This window comes from Bombus terrestris, chromosome 1 (assembly GCF_910591885.1).
Source record: "Bombus terrestris chromosome 1, iyBomTerr1.2, whole genome shotgun sequence".
NCBI lineage: Eukaryota > Metazoa > Arthropoda > Insecta > Hymenoptera > Apidae > Bombus > Bombus terrestris.
The window spans coordinates 4,699,005-4,713,604 of NC_063269.1; the positions used below are offsets into that span (position 1 = coordinate 4,699,005).

The 14,600-nt window shown below is 32.6% G+C and overlaps 2 protein-coding genes across 8 annotated transcripts in view; one reads left to right on the forward strand and one right to left on the reverse strand.

Moving 5' to 3' along the window:
* On the forward strand, nt 1-13,712 carry LOC100649794 (F-BAR domain only protein 2). Of its 7 annotated transcripts, XM_048407270.1 has the most exons (14): nt 1-286; nt 1,772-2,083; nt 2,581-2,838; nt 2,923-3,118; nt 3,187-3,507; nt 4,357-4,470; nt 7,551-7,650; nt 8,038-8,299; nt 8,396-8,445; nt 8,518-8,660; nt 8,803-9,283; nt 9,357-9,573; nt 9,639-9,987; nt 10,139-13,712. In XM_048407270.1, the coding sequence occupies exons 1-14, from the start codon at nt 257-259 to the stop codon at nt 10,207-10,209; spliced, it is 2,904 nt and encodes a 967-aa protein (XP_048263227.1). In that variant the 5' UTR covers nt 1-256; the 3' UTR covers nt 10,210-13,712. The 7 variants fall into 7 exon arrangements, with proteins under 7 accessions (XP_048263227.1, XP_048263223.1, XP_012163856.1 ...); XM_048407266.1 differs by having other exon boundaries at nt 7,551-7,641; nt 8,396-8,660; XM_012308466.3 differs by having other exon boundaries at nt 2-286; nt 8,396-8,660.
* LOC100650141 (prolyl 3-hydroxylase 1) overlaps nt 13,115-14,600 on the reverse strand; it is an 11,428-nt gene continuing 9,942 nt past the window's right edge. The window contains exon 12 of the mRNA XM_048407300.1: nt 13,115-14,543. Within this exon, the coding sequence (XP_048263257.1) occupies nt 14,471-14,543 (73 nt within the window). The 3' untranslated portion in view covers nt 13,115-14,470. The remainder of the gene's footprint in view (nt 14,544-14,600) is intronic.

The following is a 14,600-nucleotide window of genomic DNA, read 5'->3' on the forward strand; positions in this document are numbered from 1 at the left end:
GGAGATAGTTGAAATAAGTTGACCTGTGTCTCCGCGGTCGAGCGCGCTCGTTCTGCTCGAAACGTTCGAGCACGAAACGTTACGTTAGTTTGTCGTAAATTGAGTTACGTCTCGTCGTATCTGTTGTACGGTTCGGATATTGCATCGTGTAGTCCTCAGTGTGTGCATGTGTGTGTGTCAATGATTCGTTATTAACGGTGCAGTTCGGCCTGATATATCAGAAGATAAATTATGATGGTCTGATCGCGGTTCCAACATGACTGTGGATTTCGCCGACTACTTTTGGGTGAGTGTCTTTTCGCTTGTTATCCCAGAATGTCATCCTCGTTAGATTTAGGTTAGGTACGGAGAAAAACCCTCTTTCTTTCCCTTTTTGTCTTATCCTGCGTAAGAACTCTTAACAAACTCTTCTCGTGACTGTCCCTACGTCATGCTACCGTTACATTTTTTATTTTCGTCTAAATATTATCGTGTTTCACCTAACGAAATCTTCTTTTCTGTCTTTCTTCCACCGTACTATAATCATCCTCGTTCTTCTCCTTTTCTCTTTTACGCGGCACATTTGTCTTTATACTTTTCCGCGAATACAAGGTTATTCATTTCACCTCCCTGTCATCTCGTTCTCCTATCATCTCCATGACCCATGGAAAAATGATCGCACGTTGACATATGTATTGCGTTTTCTATGCATGTTTATAGTTTAAATGCAGAAGAAAGTGAAATTGTTAGGTTTGTTTAAAAGTTCTAAGATCTTTTGTCATAACTTGTATTATTAATTATATTTTCCTATTGTATAATTTTACATATTTCGATATAAATTTTGTATATTTTTGTTTTAAGATGATTGCAACACAGATCTCTACTAAATGAAAATTTCTCTTTGTAGACAAGAATTACTGGAAATTTGCATTTTTTTTATGCTTTAACAAATTTTGGCGACATATAGACTTAAATGTTTCTAATAATTTTGTATTAAGGGCCTTAGTTTTATAAATTTTTTTGGAGGATTTGACATTGTTTTCCTGACAGAAGCATGGTACAGATAAGATAGCTACCACTTCCTTTCATTTCCCTTAAAATTTTATCTATTGAAGATTATTATATGTAGGATATTATTATGATGACTCAAATATCAAATTTTATAAAAAAAGGCTATAATGATTCATTTATTTTTTATGGAGCTAATGTTTTATTATAGTATTTAAGAATTTATAAAATAAAAGGAATTTTTATTAATCTTGCTTCCTTCGCTTATCTTCTATTGAAAAATATTACAAAATCTATAGGAAAAGAGTTATAGTCTATTAATTTAACTAAAACAGAATTTACAAAATTTTGTTATTCTGTACTAATAAAATTTGCAATAAAAATTTATGCCATGTGTCATGAGTGACAAGTAATATGTACAATAGGATGATAAGAGTAATAATATGTAATGACAGCTTATTGTAGCGACGTTACTCAAGTGTTCTACTCTGTGTGAGTTTACAGCATGATCAGGGTTCAAGTGTTAAGTGGCTAAGTGGTCTTAAGTATAGCTTTAGTATATGTCTTTTAGGCATGATACTTTAATTGCAAATGAAATATATTTTCTATTAATAAAAAAATTCTGATCCTAGTAACATATCAGTAAGTAGTTCTCAAGCATTCATTAATATGTATTAGAAGTAAGAAATGCAAATGTATTGATATATAGAATAATACATTGTGAATGTAATGTAAATGTGATAGAAAGTATTTAGACAAAAAGAACATTTTTCTGTAATTCAAGGGCGAAAAGAATAATGGATATGACGTGTTATATCATAACATGAAGCATGGTGCAGTTGCAAGCAAGGAGTTGGCTGAGTTTCTGAAAGAACGATCAACCATAGAAGAAAATAATTATAAGGTTCTGAGTAAGCTAGCTAAACAAGCTGGCAGTAGCAGTAGTACGCAAGGAACATTTGCACCTGTTTGGGCTGCCTTAAGAGGAGCAGCAGAAAAACTTGCTGGTTTGCACTTGCAAATGGCCCAAAGGGTCACTGAACTAATAAAAGATGTATCAAAATATACAGATGAATTACATAAGAAACACAAGGCTGTATGTAACTTTCTCTTCTTAATTTTCTTATATAGAGATAAGTCAAAGTTTTAGATATTTTCTGCAAATAATTGTTTATATAGAATGTGTTAAAATTGCTAAGCATATTAGTAAGTAATATAGTATGGATTATTCTAGTAATATATAGAAAAGATATTTACAATAAATTTCATTGTTTTATATTAACAATTAAAGCTTCTTTTATGTTGCAACATGTTATTTTATTTGTTGCACTTATTGTAACTATTTATCATATTGAAGTATGAATCATTTTGTATATTTTGTACCCTATCAGTATCCGCCCACAGTCAGGTCACTAGGTTCTCTCAGACAGTAGTGTTTGTAAAGATATAAAGATAATGTTTATCAAATAACACTGATAAGCAATTATTTGAAATAGCCAATTAATTAACATATTACTTTGTAGTTGATTTTAATGCTTGGTTATATTTATATTATAAAAAAACATATATGTAAACAAAACAAATAATATGTAGGTAAAAGAAGAAGAGTCATCTACCTTGGAAGTTGTGCAAAGTATACAGAATATTACTGTGACATTACATAAGGCAAAAGATATGCGTATGCAAAAGGGTCTTGAATTAGAAAAATTGCGGAAAGACAATGCCAGCCAAAAAGAATTAGAAAAAGCAGAAATTAAGTTTAAAAAAGCACAGGACGATTATAAAACTTTGGTTGATAAATATATGGGCATAAGAAATGATTTTCAAACCAAAATGACTCAAACATGCAGGGTACTTTTCTAACTTATCACTCTTAAATGAAATTTTCTATGAAAATTGGCATAATACTAATGAATCTATTCTTTCCTTATTAAGCGATTCCAATATGTAGAGGAAACACACTTAAAGCATATGAAGGAATTTTTAAACATCTATGCTGATGTTTTGCAGTCAAATCATGAACAAGTTGGTCAAGTTCATATTGATTTTAAACGACAATGTTCAGACATGACAGTGGACAAATTATTAGAGCAATTTGTACAAAGCAAATATACAGGTTTTGAGAAACCAGGTAAAAATCTTTGTAATATATGGACAGAGTTTAGTATTTAGTACATAAATCATTTTCTCATAAATCAGGTACATTCGAATATGAAGAGATCATAACAGGTTTAGGAGAAATGACCAGTCATTCTCAGTTGGAAAGCAATGTTGAGACACCTAAGGAAACATCAAAAGGAGCTAATGGAGAAACAGGCGTTGCTGGTAACATTCACAGTTCAAAAAACGATCGGGGATTAAAAGGGGAGGGTTGTCAGGTGGATGAGGAAAAGGGGACGGTACAAGAAAAAACAAATGAAAATCTGAATGAAAGAGACAGAGAATTGTCACATGCACAAGCCACCAAGGCTTCCCGGCGTACTACCTCGCTACTCAACCTGTTCATGTCCAACTCCCAGGGTAGGTTTTTAAAGTTGAATAGAATGTACAAAACCTCATTCTATTTTAATTGCAACAGTTTTTATCTACCTTGATGTAATGTAACTTTTGGTTATTATTACAAAGTATCATACTTTAACATAATCAATAGCAATTATAACAAATTTTATAACTAATAAAATTGTTAAAATTTAAGTTATTTAAAAATACGTGAAATTGATTTTTCCACTCACACATTATGTCTTGGTAGATGTGTTTTGCAGTTTTTTATTTATCACATCAATACTATTTTATTATTTTATTCACATACATACACTTGACCAATTTATTTTTTAGCACTGAATCACAAATTTAATTAATGGCATATAGGCATATGCGAAACAACTTTATTGACTTATGCTTATGTGGTTGTGTTACAATGCTTGCGCGTTATAATCTAACAATAGGTGGAGGATGACATTGCAAGTTATCATGTATTCCAGGGGGTTTATAAATGTATTTTTTTTCTTTTTCTTTAGCATAAATATTGAATTTATAAGTGAATGAATTTACTAATTATAATTAAATCAAATTAATAATTAAATTAATTATTAATTAAAAATAACTTATAATTAAAATATAATCGATACTCATTTCACTTTATATACTTATAGTTTTTATTACAAAATTATCAAATTCTTTTTAATACAAATCTGATGATAAAATGATATCACTTAAACTAACATCCCTCTGGAGTGCTATTGATGCCACTGAAAGTGCATAGTGTAATTAAATTTTAATAGATATAAGTATGAAAATAGCAAGATGAAGAAAAAAGGGCCATTGGAGTCACAGATCATTGAAAGATATAAGCAATGAGTGTTGTTTCAGACAAACAGAAGCAAGCAGGGTCTGGTTCGGCACCTGCAACTCCTCAGGGGAACAACCTGCCTCCTGCTGTTCCACCTCCCAGCATCTCCAGGAACCCTCTCAGAGGATCTAAATGTAACTGCTTACATTGTCATTACCTATACCCTTGCCATATCCATTACTCGCATTTTAATGTAATTACTAGAATATTGGTACTATTTTACACACTACAGTATAGGTACTGTTTTACACATACACATACAAGAGATCTGTATGAAAATGTTGCTTTCTTTGGTAGTTAGATCAAAGCATTTCAGGTGAGGGTTTATCATTAGTAAATTTCTGCAGCTTTCTATAACATTTTTTCAAAACTTTATTAAAAATTATTTAAGAAAATGTCGATATTCATTAAAATTTACAAATCTTTCCAAATTTTGCTGGTGTATTCTAAATGTTTGCATTGTTACTAATTATATCTAATTGTTCTTTTTTATAAGTATTTGATCGATTTTTTTAAACACTATTTAAATATAATTAATTATAATGATAATATCAAGATCCATTATATAATTAAAATATAACTAAATATAACTAAAAACTATATAAAATATAATTAAAATATAACATAAATAAGTGATTGTGTTCAGTTGAAATTAACAGAGATATATTTGTATAGAATTTTAAAAGACCAATTTTAACGAAGCACTCCTTTCACACACCTTTATCTTTATCTTGCTCTATTGGTTGTTCTCTATCTATGGTATTTGGTAACAGTTTTATTATCATAGTTCTTCCAATATAATCCTATTGTCATACAGGATATGTGGTTAAATAAAATATCTGGTGACTTACAGTGGTAACGTGTATTATGGTTCCTCCACTCTGCACTCTTTTAGATCAGCAGTGTACGTATACTAACATTGTTCAAGCACACTAAATTAATGTTACGTGCATAGAGACATATTGTAAGATAATAACTGGTGATATACTGCTAATTCACAGATAATTAGAAGGATACATATCTAACATTAATTTATTCTTAGCTTTGAAAGCACATTTAAAATATTTCTTCAGTCAATATAAATGGTCTTATATTTGTAGATACATCTCAGGCACTAAAGGGAAGAAATATTTTTTGTTCTTGTTTGACTAACACTGAAACAAGCTTGCTTAGACAATAGGCTTTAGTTCTAGAATTACATGGTAATCTAATCAGGCAACTTAATATTTTGTTTTTTTGTTTTTTTTTTTCGTAAAGTGTTACTTACATAAATTGTTTTTCTAACAATCTTTTATGTAAACTTATATCAAGGGGTTCTTCTATCAACACGGCTCATTGTGAAATTTTTGTTTATATTATATGCTCACTCTTCCTTGATAAAAAAGACATTATTAATTTAACATAAAAGTTAGAGTTAAGAAGAATTGTGCATTTTGGAAAGTTTCTGAAATTGAAACTATCTATGGTGTATTAATAGAATGGTAGCAATTTTCATGTCATACACATTGATTCATAGATATCTCCCATTTCCTTTAAAAAAAAAAACCATCAGTACCTAACATCTCGAGGCCGATTCTTGAACGGGTCAATTGTAAATTAATTTTTGAAACTTTCTCTGTTGCCTCTATAACAAACACATGTCCTCATAGAATTAATTAAATAAAGGGAGTTGGATTTGGATAAAGTTGAAATACGAATGTGGGGTTGGCTACTGACGGGGCCTCAGGTGAGCCTCTTATGAGTCTGTTACTGCATGGCTCACTTGTAATTTGTATTTATTTTCCAAGTGCAGATATCTTTTATGATATAGCGTAATGTGATTCTGCAAGCAACCCTTTTTATATTCATTAGCCGCATCATTGTCCAATGTAGTTATTGTAAATGTTCCTTTTGTATCACGATATCTCTTTCCCCTCTTGTACTTCTTTTTTTTTTTCTTTGTTTAATTGAATGTTCGTAATGCTAAAGTTAATACGATTAATCAATATGTACAAGGTTCAAAATTATTATATGAAGTTATCGTATCTCATTTTCGAATTATCGTCACTTTATTCGTAACTTCGCATGTCGATAGTTAACATCTTTGCTTGCAGAACATGTGTATCGTATGCCCTACCGATTCGTAGAGAGGTATACAAGAGATATACAAATACGAGATGAAATTGCGTAATCTCTTATATATGGTTAACTGTTGTGAGAAAAATCGAGAAAAGAATATCCTATCATTAATATCGTAGGAAGTACATATGTTATTATTGTTAGAAAAACAATTTAAAAGAAGAAATTGGACGTCTGCAGATCTGTATATGATTTGATGGTGATGGTGTATGGGTTTTCTTATACCTCTGCTAATGTAACGTGCTATACTTTTTTTGCTATTATCTGTATCTCCTATCTATTATTTTTAATGACTTAATGCAGCAATTAAAACTATTTTGTCGATTTTAGAATGTGCTGATATGTTTTTCTGTTGAAAGATCGTTGATGTTTCAAAACGAATATTAAGTTGTAAGAGAATATAAGTGTAGTGGACACAGAAATTTATGTCAGCATAATTAGAGAGAATGCTGTCAAAAAAGAGCTCGTGAAAAGTGCATCTGCTACTTGTTGATCCGGTGACAATTATTTTGTTTGTCCTGTAGATATTTAATCACGTTGCGCTATGCCTTAAACACTTGGAAAGTAAATTGATTTCTATCTGTCGTTGAATCGGAGATATTAATTTTATATTAATTTCTCGATTAATGATATTATCTTTTTCGATACAGATACGTTGACACCGCAAACGTAGTTCCTTTCTGCTTCTTACAATTAGTCTTACAATTAGTTTATAATTATTTCCTTTTACTCTGTATTAAGAAGAGTAACGCCATATTAATTAAGTTAATCAACAAAATAACTATTTGATAAAAATTGCTTCTCTCGAGAGTAATATATTATTATTAGACTCGATTTATTCACCTAAATGTAACGTTTGACGCTAACTGCGATTAAAAGGTACAATTTAGTTTCCATAATAATAAACGAGTTTCCTTGATTCTTATATATTATAGAGAAGAGAATAATTTTTATCGTTTTTTTAATATTATAATGATTAGAAGTTAGAAATACTACATGTCATTGTAAGAGAACTTTTGATATCGAGTATTCAGATTTACTACGAAAAGTTAAGTGCTGCTTTGTTCTCTACATACCGTGTGTCCACAACCAACAGGGTTTCTTCGCAGCAGAAGAGAGAAAAGAAAGGAAAAGAAGGCGAAAAAGAAGAAGGATATTGTGGAAACGAGCAGCAACAAAGAAGAAAAGTCTGACCTGTCAGTATATGCTCATTCAGCAGATCTAGTGCACCAGAGATCAATCCCATGATCGAGCTTAAAAATTTATCATTGGACAATATTAAAACCATTATAGCACAAATAACATTTTTATACAAAAAGCTTGATCATAGAATTAGATCTTATGCCTACCTCCTTTATTCTTTTTTTATTCTTCTTTTACAATTTTTATTGGCACATTAGTACCGCTAAAGCACAATGATGTTGCAATGTAAAATAACGCACGATTATTAATAATTGAGTTTCTGATACGTAAAATAAAAGACAGAGAAAAGAAAGAGATTTTATCATGTGTACATGATGCACTGGGCCTGCTGGAACACTTGAGGGTATATCCTACTGAACTACGCTAATTCTATATAATAGGGAGGATAAGGATGACAGTAGAAAGTCTGAAACACCGACACCGGAAGTAGATGAGGATGGTTTCTGTATTAGACCAAAAGCAGAGCCGTGGGAGAATGAGAAAGGATTTTATTCTAGCTCAGATACCGATTCCGAAGATGAGAGGGAACGAAAGATTCGAGTGGAAATAAAACCACTAAGCAATGGCGGAGCACCGATGAGCGCCAGTGTGGACGAACTCAGGGCGACTGTGGAAAATCTATCGTTATCGCCTGCACCGACGGTATGTTCTTTACTTCTCTTCGATTTTTCTTTCTTAGGTGTTAATACTTTCAGAGGATCTTTTTTCTCCAACGATATCGTTCCGATTACGTAACAGGGACGCAGAGGATCAAATAACGATTCAGATCATCATATGAAAAGGTCTCAGTCAGTGTCACAGCAATTAGGAGGTAAGCCAAGCTCGGATTTACTTGGCCTAAACTTGTTCAATCCTAGCAGTACACCATCGAGCGCCTCAACGCCGACTGGTAGTCATCCGTACGCGCCATTGCAAAGTCCTCCGCCACTGTCTTTGTCACCGACGCCTCAACCACAGCCGCCACAATCCGCACCACCTACACATCCTCACCCACGATTCCCTGGTGAGTTTACGGGAGTCGCGTTGTCGCATTCTCAGCTTATCGGGACGCTTTTTGTGTCTTGTCAAAAGTATCATGTCGTTATATGTATACTATGGGAACTTAGGCTATATATAGGAAATTTAGAAGATTTCATCGTTTGCAGATGGAGATTTGTTTTCGGAAGTAGGAGACATCACTCCGGCCTTACCTCCCAAGCAATCCGCATCCTCCACTCCGACAGGATCCATCATCATTCCTAGACCTCCGTCCCGAAGAGGAGAAGGTCCATCGCCAAGGGGTAGAAGTTCACCGGCAACTATATCCAGAGCCGATAGCGTGGCTAGCTTAGAGTTTCGTACAGCTGGTGTTGGCGTTGGCTCTTCCAGGGGCCCATCTCCGCTCACGATTGGACTCGCAGACACTATACCTTTAGCAGTTGCTTTCCATGAGATAGTACACTCTTATTTCAGAGGTACCGATGAAACACGGTGTCAGGTGAAACTCAGTGGAGATATGATGTTATCGTTTCCTGCTGGTATCGTCGCCGTGTTAGCGAATAATCCAAGTCCTGCGAAACTTACGTTTCGCGTGCGAAACAGTAATAGATTGGAAAAATTGTTCCCTAATAATCAGCTTGTCAGCATGTAAGTTACCATAGGATGAAGATTGTGGTAAATAGTTCGTACGAGAATGTTCGAATATTGATATTTTCTGCAGGGATGCAACGCAGACAACTGTCGACAGTACAATTTTTGAATTCAATATGAGTGCCTTAACTACGTTGTTGCGCAAACAGGCTGAACAAAATCCCTCAGCTTCGTATTTTAACGTCGACATACTCAAGTATCAAATCAAGTGCAAGGAGGGCGCAGGTTCATGTCCTTTCCAGCTGGTTGCCTATTGGAAGTGTGAAACGACTCATACCGATCTTAAGGTACTTATCGTTGATACATTATTACAGCAATCTTTTGCTAAACAAACAATATACGGGTGTTTCAGATTGATTATAAATATAACAGTCGTGCTATGGCTTCTCCGAGTCCACTGTTAAACCTTCATGTGGCTGCGCCCATAGACGGAGGTTTCAAGTCACTGAATAGTAAACCTCAGGCACAGTGGTTGCAAGACACGAATCGGGTACTGTGGAAGTTCACGGAACTGTCGCAGCACAGCGAAGGTAACGGCGTAGGCTCATTGAAAGCTCGGGTGGAACTTGCGCATGGGCCAGGAAACCAAGGAACCATATTCACACAGTTTAATTGCGAAGGGACCACATTATCTGGAGTTGAGTTCGAGCTTTTAGGCCCGGGATATAGATTAAGTTTAGTAAAGCGTAGATTCGTATCTGGTGAGTGATTTACTTTCTATATTTTTTTCTCTATCTATTTGTTTCTTTAGCTTCTTTAGTTACGATAGTATCCTTACACACACGATGTTCTTACAAGAAGTTAACAATGTATATAAATTACATTACGAGAACAGTTTCTGTGTACTTTTAGGAAAGTATATTTGTGATGGAGATTCCGACTCACGAAGTAGATACGCTGCTCCACCATCCAATGTGGATTGACGACTTCCAGAATGGGCGCCTCAATGGGAGAGCCTGCCCATTTAATATTGGCACTTGCTTGTTCATTCACTGCCCATACCACGACTAATGTTCGTTCAAATTCGAAATCGGCGTGGGGAAGCCTGTTGGATACCAAAGAACGTGTGCGATACAATAATAAGATTACATAGTAGACGAATAATTTGTACAGATGCCGTGATGCTACGTGATTTCCATATAGCAGAATGTAAAGTTTATTCACGTTACGTGTTAAAAAAGGAAAAGAAAGGATCTTGGATACGAGAAAGCGGCAAATAAAGATCACATAAATTTGTACCCTTCATAAATTAAGATGAGTATGGTACGATATATATGATCTTAGGCGAAGAAAATATTTGGACAGAAATGTAACGAAAAACATAGTTGGACTTCGTAAGTCACTCGCTACCTGATGAATAGCGTTCTGTGTTTTATAACTTGTATATTTTTCAATTTTTCTATATATTCTCGATTAGATTGTACTATTTTAGTAAAGTTTGTACGTGATGCGTAAACGAGGTGTAACTACGACGACGATGATGACGATAACGACAGCAGAAAACGTTTAAAACGTCGAAGAGTAAGTAGACCTTTCTCGCATAAAACCTTTGGTGTCCAGCATATTTTTCACCACGATATTCTCGCCATATTATTGTGTATGTGTATATATATATATATATATATACATATATATAATCAAAATACATACGTTATGACTTTTTTTACCTAACAGCACGGAAAAGCTCTAGAAAAGATCATCAAACAGTACAATGTTCTTAATCTATTGTTAAATTCTGCGTTAATTTTAATGTAATTATTATATATTGCTATCTTATCGTTAAGAAGTTTTGAAAGAAATGTAAAGATTCTGTAACACCAATTAACTTCGTGTCTGTACATTAGCGTTTCTATTTTATACGGAGGCCCTATATTTACTTTTTAAATTTTTCGATGTAGTCCTATGGTATACGTTTTCAGATCTGTTTTTACCGATATCCGTGGAATTTTTGAAAAAATATTTGGTTACACGTACATTTAAAAAATTAATGATTCTCAAAATGAAATCGTGTTCTTTGTTTTACAACACATTCAACTTTATTGCGCAGCGATTCCTGCGTTCGTTAACGCTGGTAAAGAAGAAAAAAAAGAAGAAAAAAAAAAGAATTGCAACGTAGTTTTGCTTTATTTATGAACAAAGAAAATAGCGAGGACGTTAAGAACAAAATGTTCGATAGAGATTAGTAATAGTTCATACGTATACTAAGTGAAATTGGCAAGTAATGAAAAAGAAATGCTTTATTAAAATGATTAAACATACGATTTTAACATTGTAACAAACAAATTAGTTGCGCGATTTGCGATTAATTTTTTAGATCTTGTGAAAGTTTCGAAGAATTGCAAGTTAAATTTCACGGTAATTCCACAGTGATCGTTTCGTTCTTTCCATTATCGCAAAAATAATTTAATATTTTTTCTATAATTATCATTAATTATTTCCTATATTTATTATTTTAAAACGAGAATTACTACGTTAACTTTTAATGTGAATCGACTGTATCCTATCGTTTTCTTGTTTTTCCTTATTCTTTCATTTTCAGTATTTTTTGCAATGATTTTGCGATATATTCGTAAAGCGAATCGACCGTTTTTAGAGACAGTCCATCTCGTTTAACAGTTACATGTGCATACATACCGCCTGTGTGTATATGTATATGTGTATATAAAAACGAAGTAATAACTTTAAGAATAAGTCTGAAAAAATCGAATTCGAATATTATTATATAGTCCAGCACACACGATGCTTCCTTTTGTGCAAATTTAGATTATCGGCAACAAGTTAGCATCTAAATACCATGTATCCTCGTGTATAGTTCACATAATGTAAAATATTTTTTTAATTTTTTCCATCCATTTTAGAAGTTATAACATTTTACTTCTTAATTTTTTATTGATATTTTAGCAAAGCTATTAGATTTTATGAAATATATCTTGTTTATTTTTTTCCTAATGTTATATTTATAACGTCCGATAAAAATGATAAATTCAGTTGACATACTCAAAGATCTAGATTGTTTAATTTTGATCTATGCACGAGTTGCAGTGATACTTGTTGCAAGGTATTCGTTACCTGGCTCTAAAAGTGCATTATCCTTTAAGCTATGAAGTAATTCGTAGAAAAAATGCGAACTGCTATGTTTGGTTATTGGATGACAAGCACGGTAAACTTTTTTATAGCTATCATTCATTTGAAAGGTACATTGTAAGATGATTTTATATTTTAAGAAAACTATTTAGCGTTTAACCGCGAAGCTCCACGTCTATTTTACGAATTTACATTTCATTTTGTTATTATTATAGTAATGATTACTATTATTATCATATACTCATGTGAAGAAAGAAAACAAAGAAAAGGTCTACGAAGAGCAATATAAAGAAACCATCTAAGTAATGCGATAAAATTGGTGACCACTCCATTTGATGTTGTTTAATACTTAACAAATATGTTGATATGTTTCTTTTAGTACAGCTTTTACATTGATTGATCCTATACTGAAAGCATTTGATCGGAAAAAATTGTTTGGAAATGTTCGATTATGTACATCGACGATTTGAAGATTAAATATCTATCTTTAGTACATGGTTGGGCATGATAATGTTTAAAAAAAAAGATAAATAAGGATGAAGAAAAACAGAAAAGAGCATACGATTATTATGGAGTGGTTCCTGCGAAAAATCGACTGAGCTCTTCTGTGATACGCAAATGTCACTATAATTTCGTAATAAATGTTTGTAACGAAACATAATTAATGTTAGTATGATCGCGTTCACTTTCTTCCTGACTGAATTCCCGAACAAAGAACTGACGGTGTTTAAAAAGAAAACGTGGTTTAACTGCGGCTTTTAATCACCCTTTGATATCATTACAGTCGGGCATAAGTTTTTTCGATTCCTATGCGTACGATTACGCAGAAATAAAACATATGATTAGATTTTATGCGACTCGCTTTTTACGTATTATTGTAATAATGACGAGAAATACAATTTTATCGGATTCTGATAAATAACATCACACATACATACACACACACACACACACGAGAGAGAGAGAGAGAGAGAGAGAGAGAGAGAAACTTTCAACAAACACGCGCATTTTGTGTTGGAATTGACACGCATACAAAAAAATAAAGGTAGTCGTGTGTACAGGACTTAAAGTCATGTGTGAGAGAAAGGGAGTATGAAAAAGGAATGAAAGGAAGAGAGAAAGAGAGAGAGAGACATGCGTTAAAAGATAGGATTGCAATGCAATTGCATATACATAATAAACTCTTATACATAGTATAAATACGAACAAGAAGATAAATTAATACGATATACATGTTACATGATACATAGAATGGTTATGTAAGCCTGTTGACATGTAATGTCTATGTTCTAATAAAGATTAGGATATTTTATATATAAATAAATCATCAATTGTGTATGTATACCGTGACTATGGACATCCTTTGTGTCAATACACATATTTACATTTTATTTCTAATGTATAAAATCGCCGATCTAATATTTTTAAGTTTTTAAGTAAGTAATATTTCTAAGTTTGATAAAAAGGATTAACGATACTTTGTACGCTTAAAACGAAAGGAACAAAAGGAAATGAAATGGTATGAATGAATCAAAAGAGAAATTGTGAGTAACGCAAGATACATAAAAATGAAAAAAAATATAACACCAAGCGGAGTACATCGAGTGTTGCGAATTGATTTCATTACAACCAGTACAAAACACTTGTATAGATCTCTTGCAAGTTCTATACCATCCTTATAAAATAAATTTCATATATTATATATCTATATATAATGTATATATAATGTAATGTAAAAATAACTTGCTCAGAATTTATATAAGCAATCATACTAATGTTAAGCAATTTACCGTCGACATTTTATTCGAAAGAGCCTACTGTTTGATACTGATAAGGTACATAATTTTAATAAGCGACTCCGTTATAAGTACAGAGAAACTGAGAATTTATAATTCAACGTATGTTTACTAGGATTCACTGTTTTTGTTAATGACTATTAATGCATCTTCTCAGGTCCCAATTTGGATATTAGGTCAGATTTTACTAACCATAAAAATACATATATTACTCTTTAAATTATTCTTCTTCTGAACTTCTTCTTGAACTTCTGAAATTGTAGCAAGGTATTGTAACTATCCTTCACAACCATTCATACTTCTCTTATAGAGAACTTTTCAAAAAATGTTTCAGCAATTCATCGTTGTGCATGTATTGGATAAGCATATCCTCGTACCTGAAGATCAAAGAAATATTTTAAGACAATAAGTTATTTAACGTCTTAATACTTAAA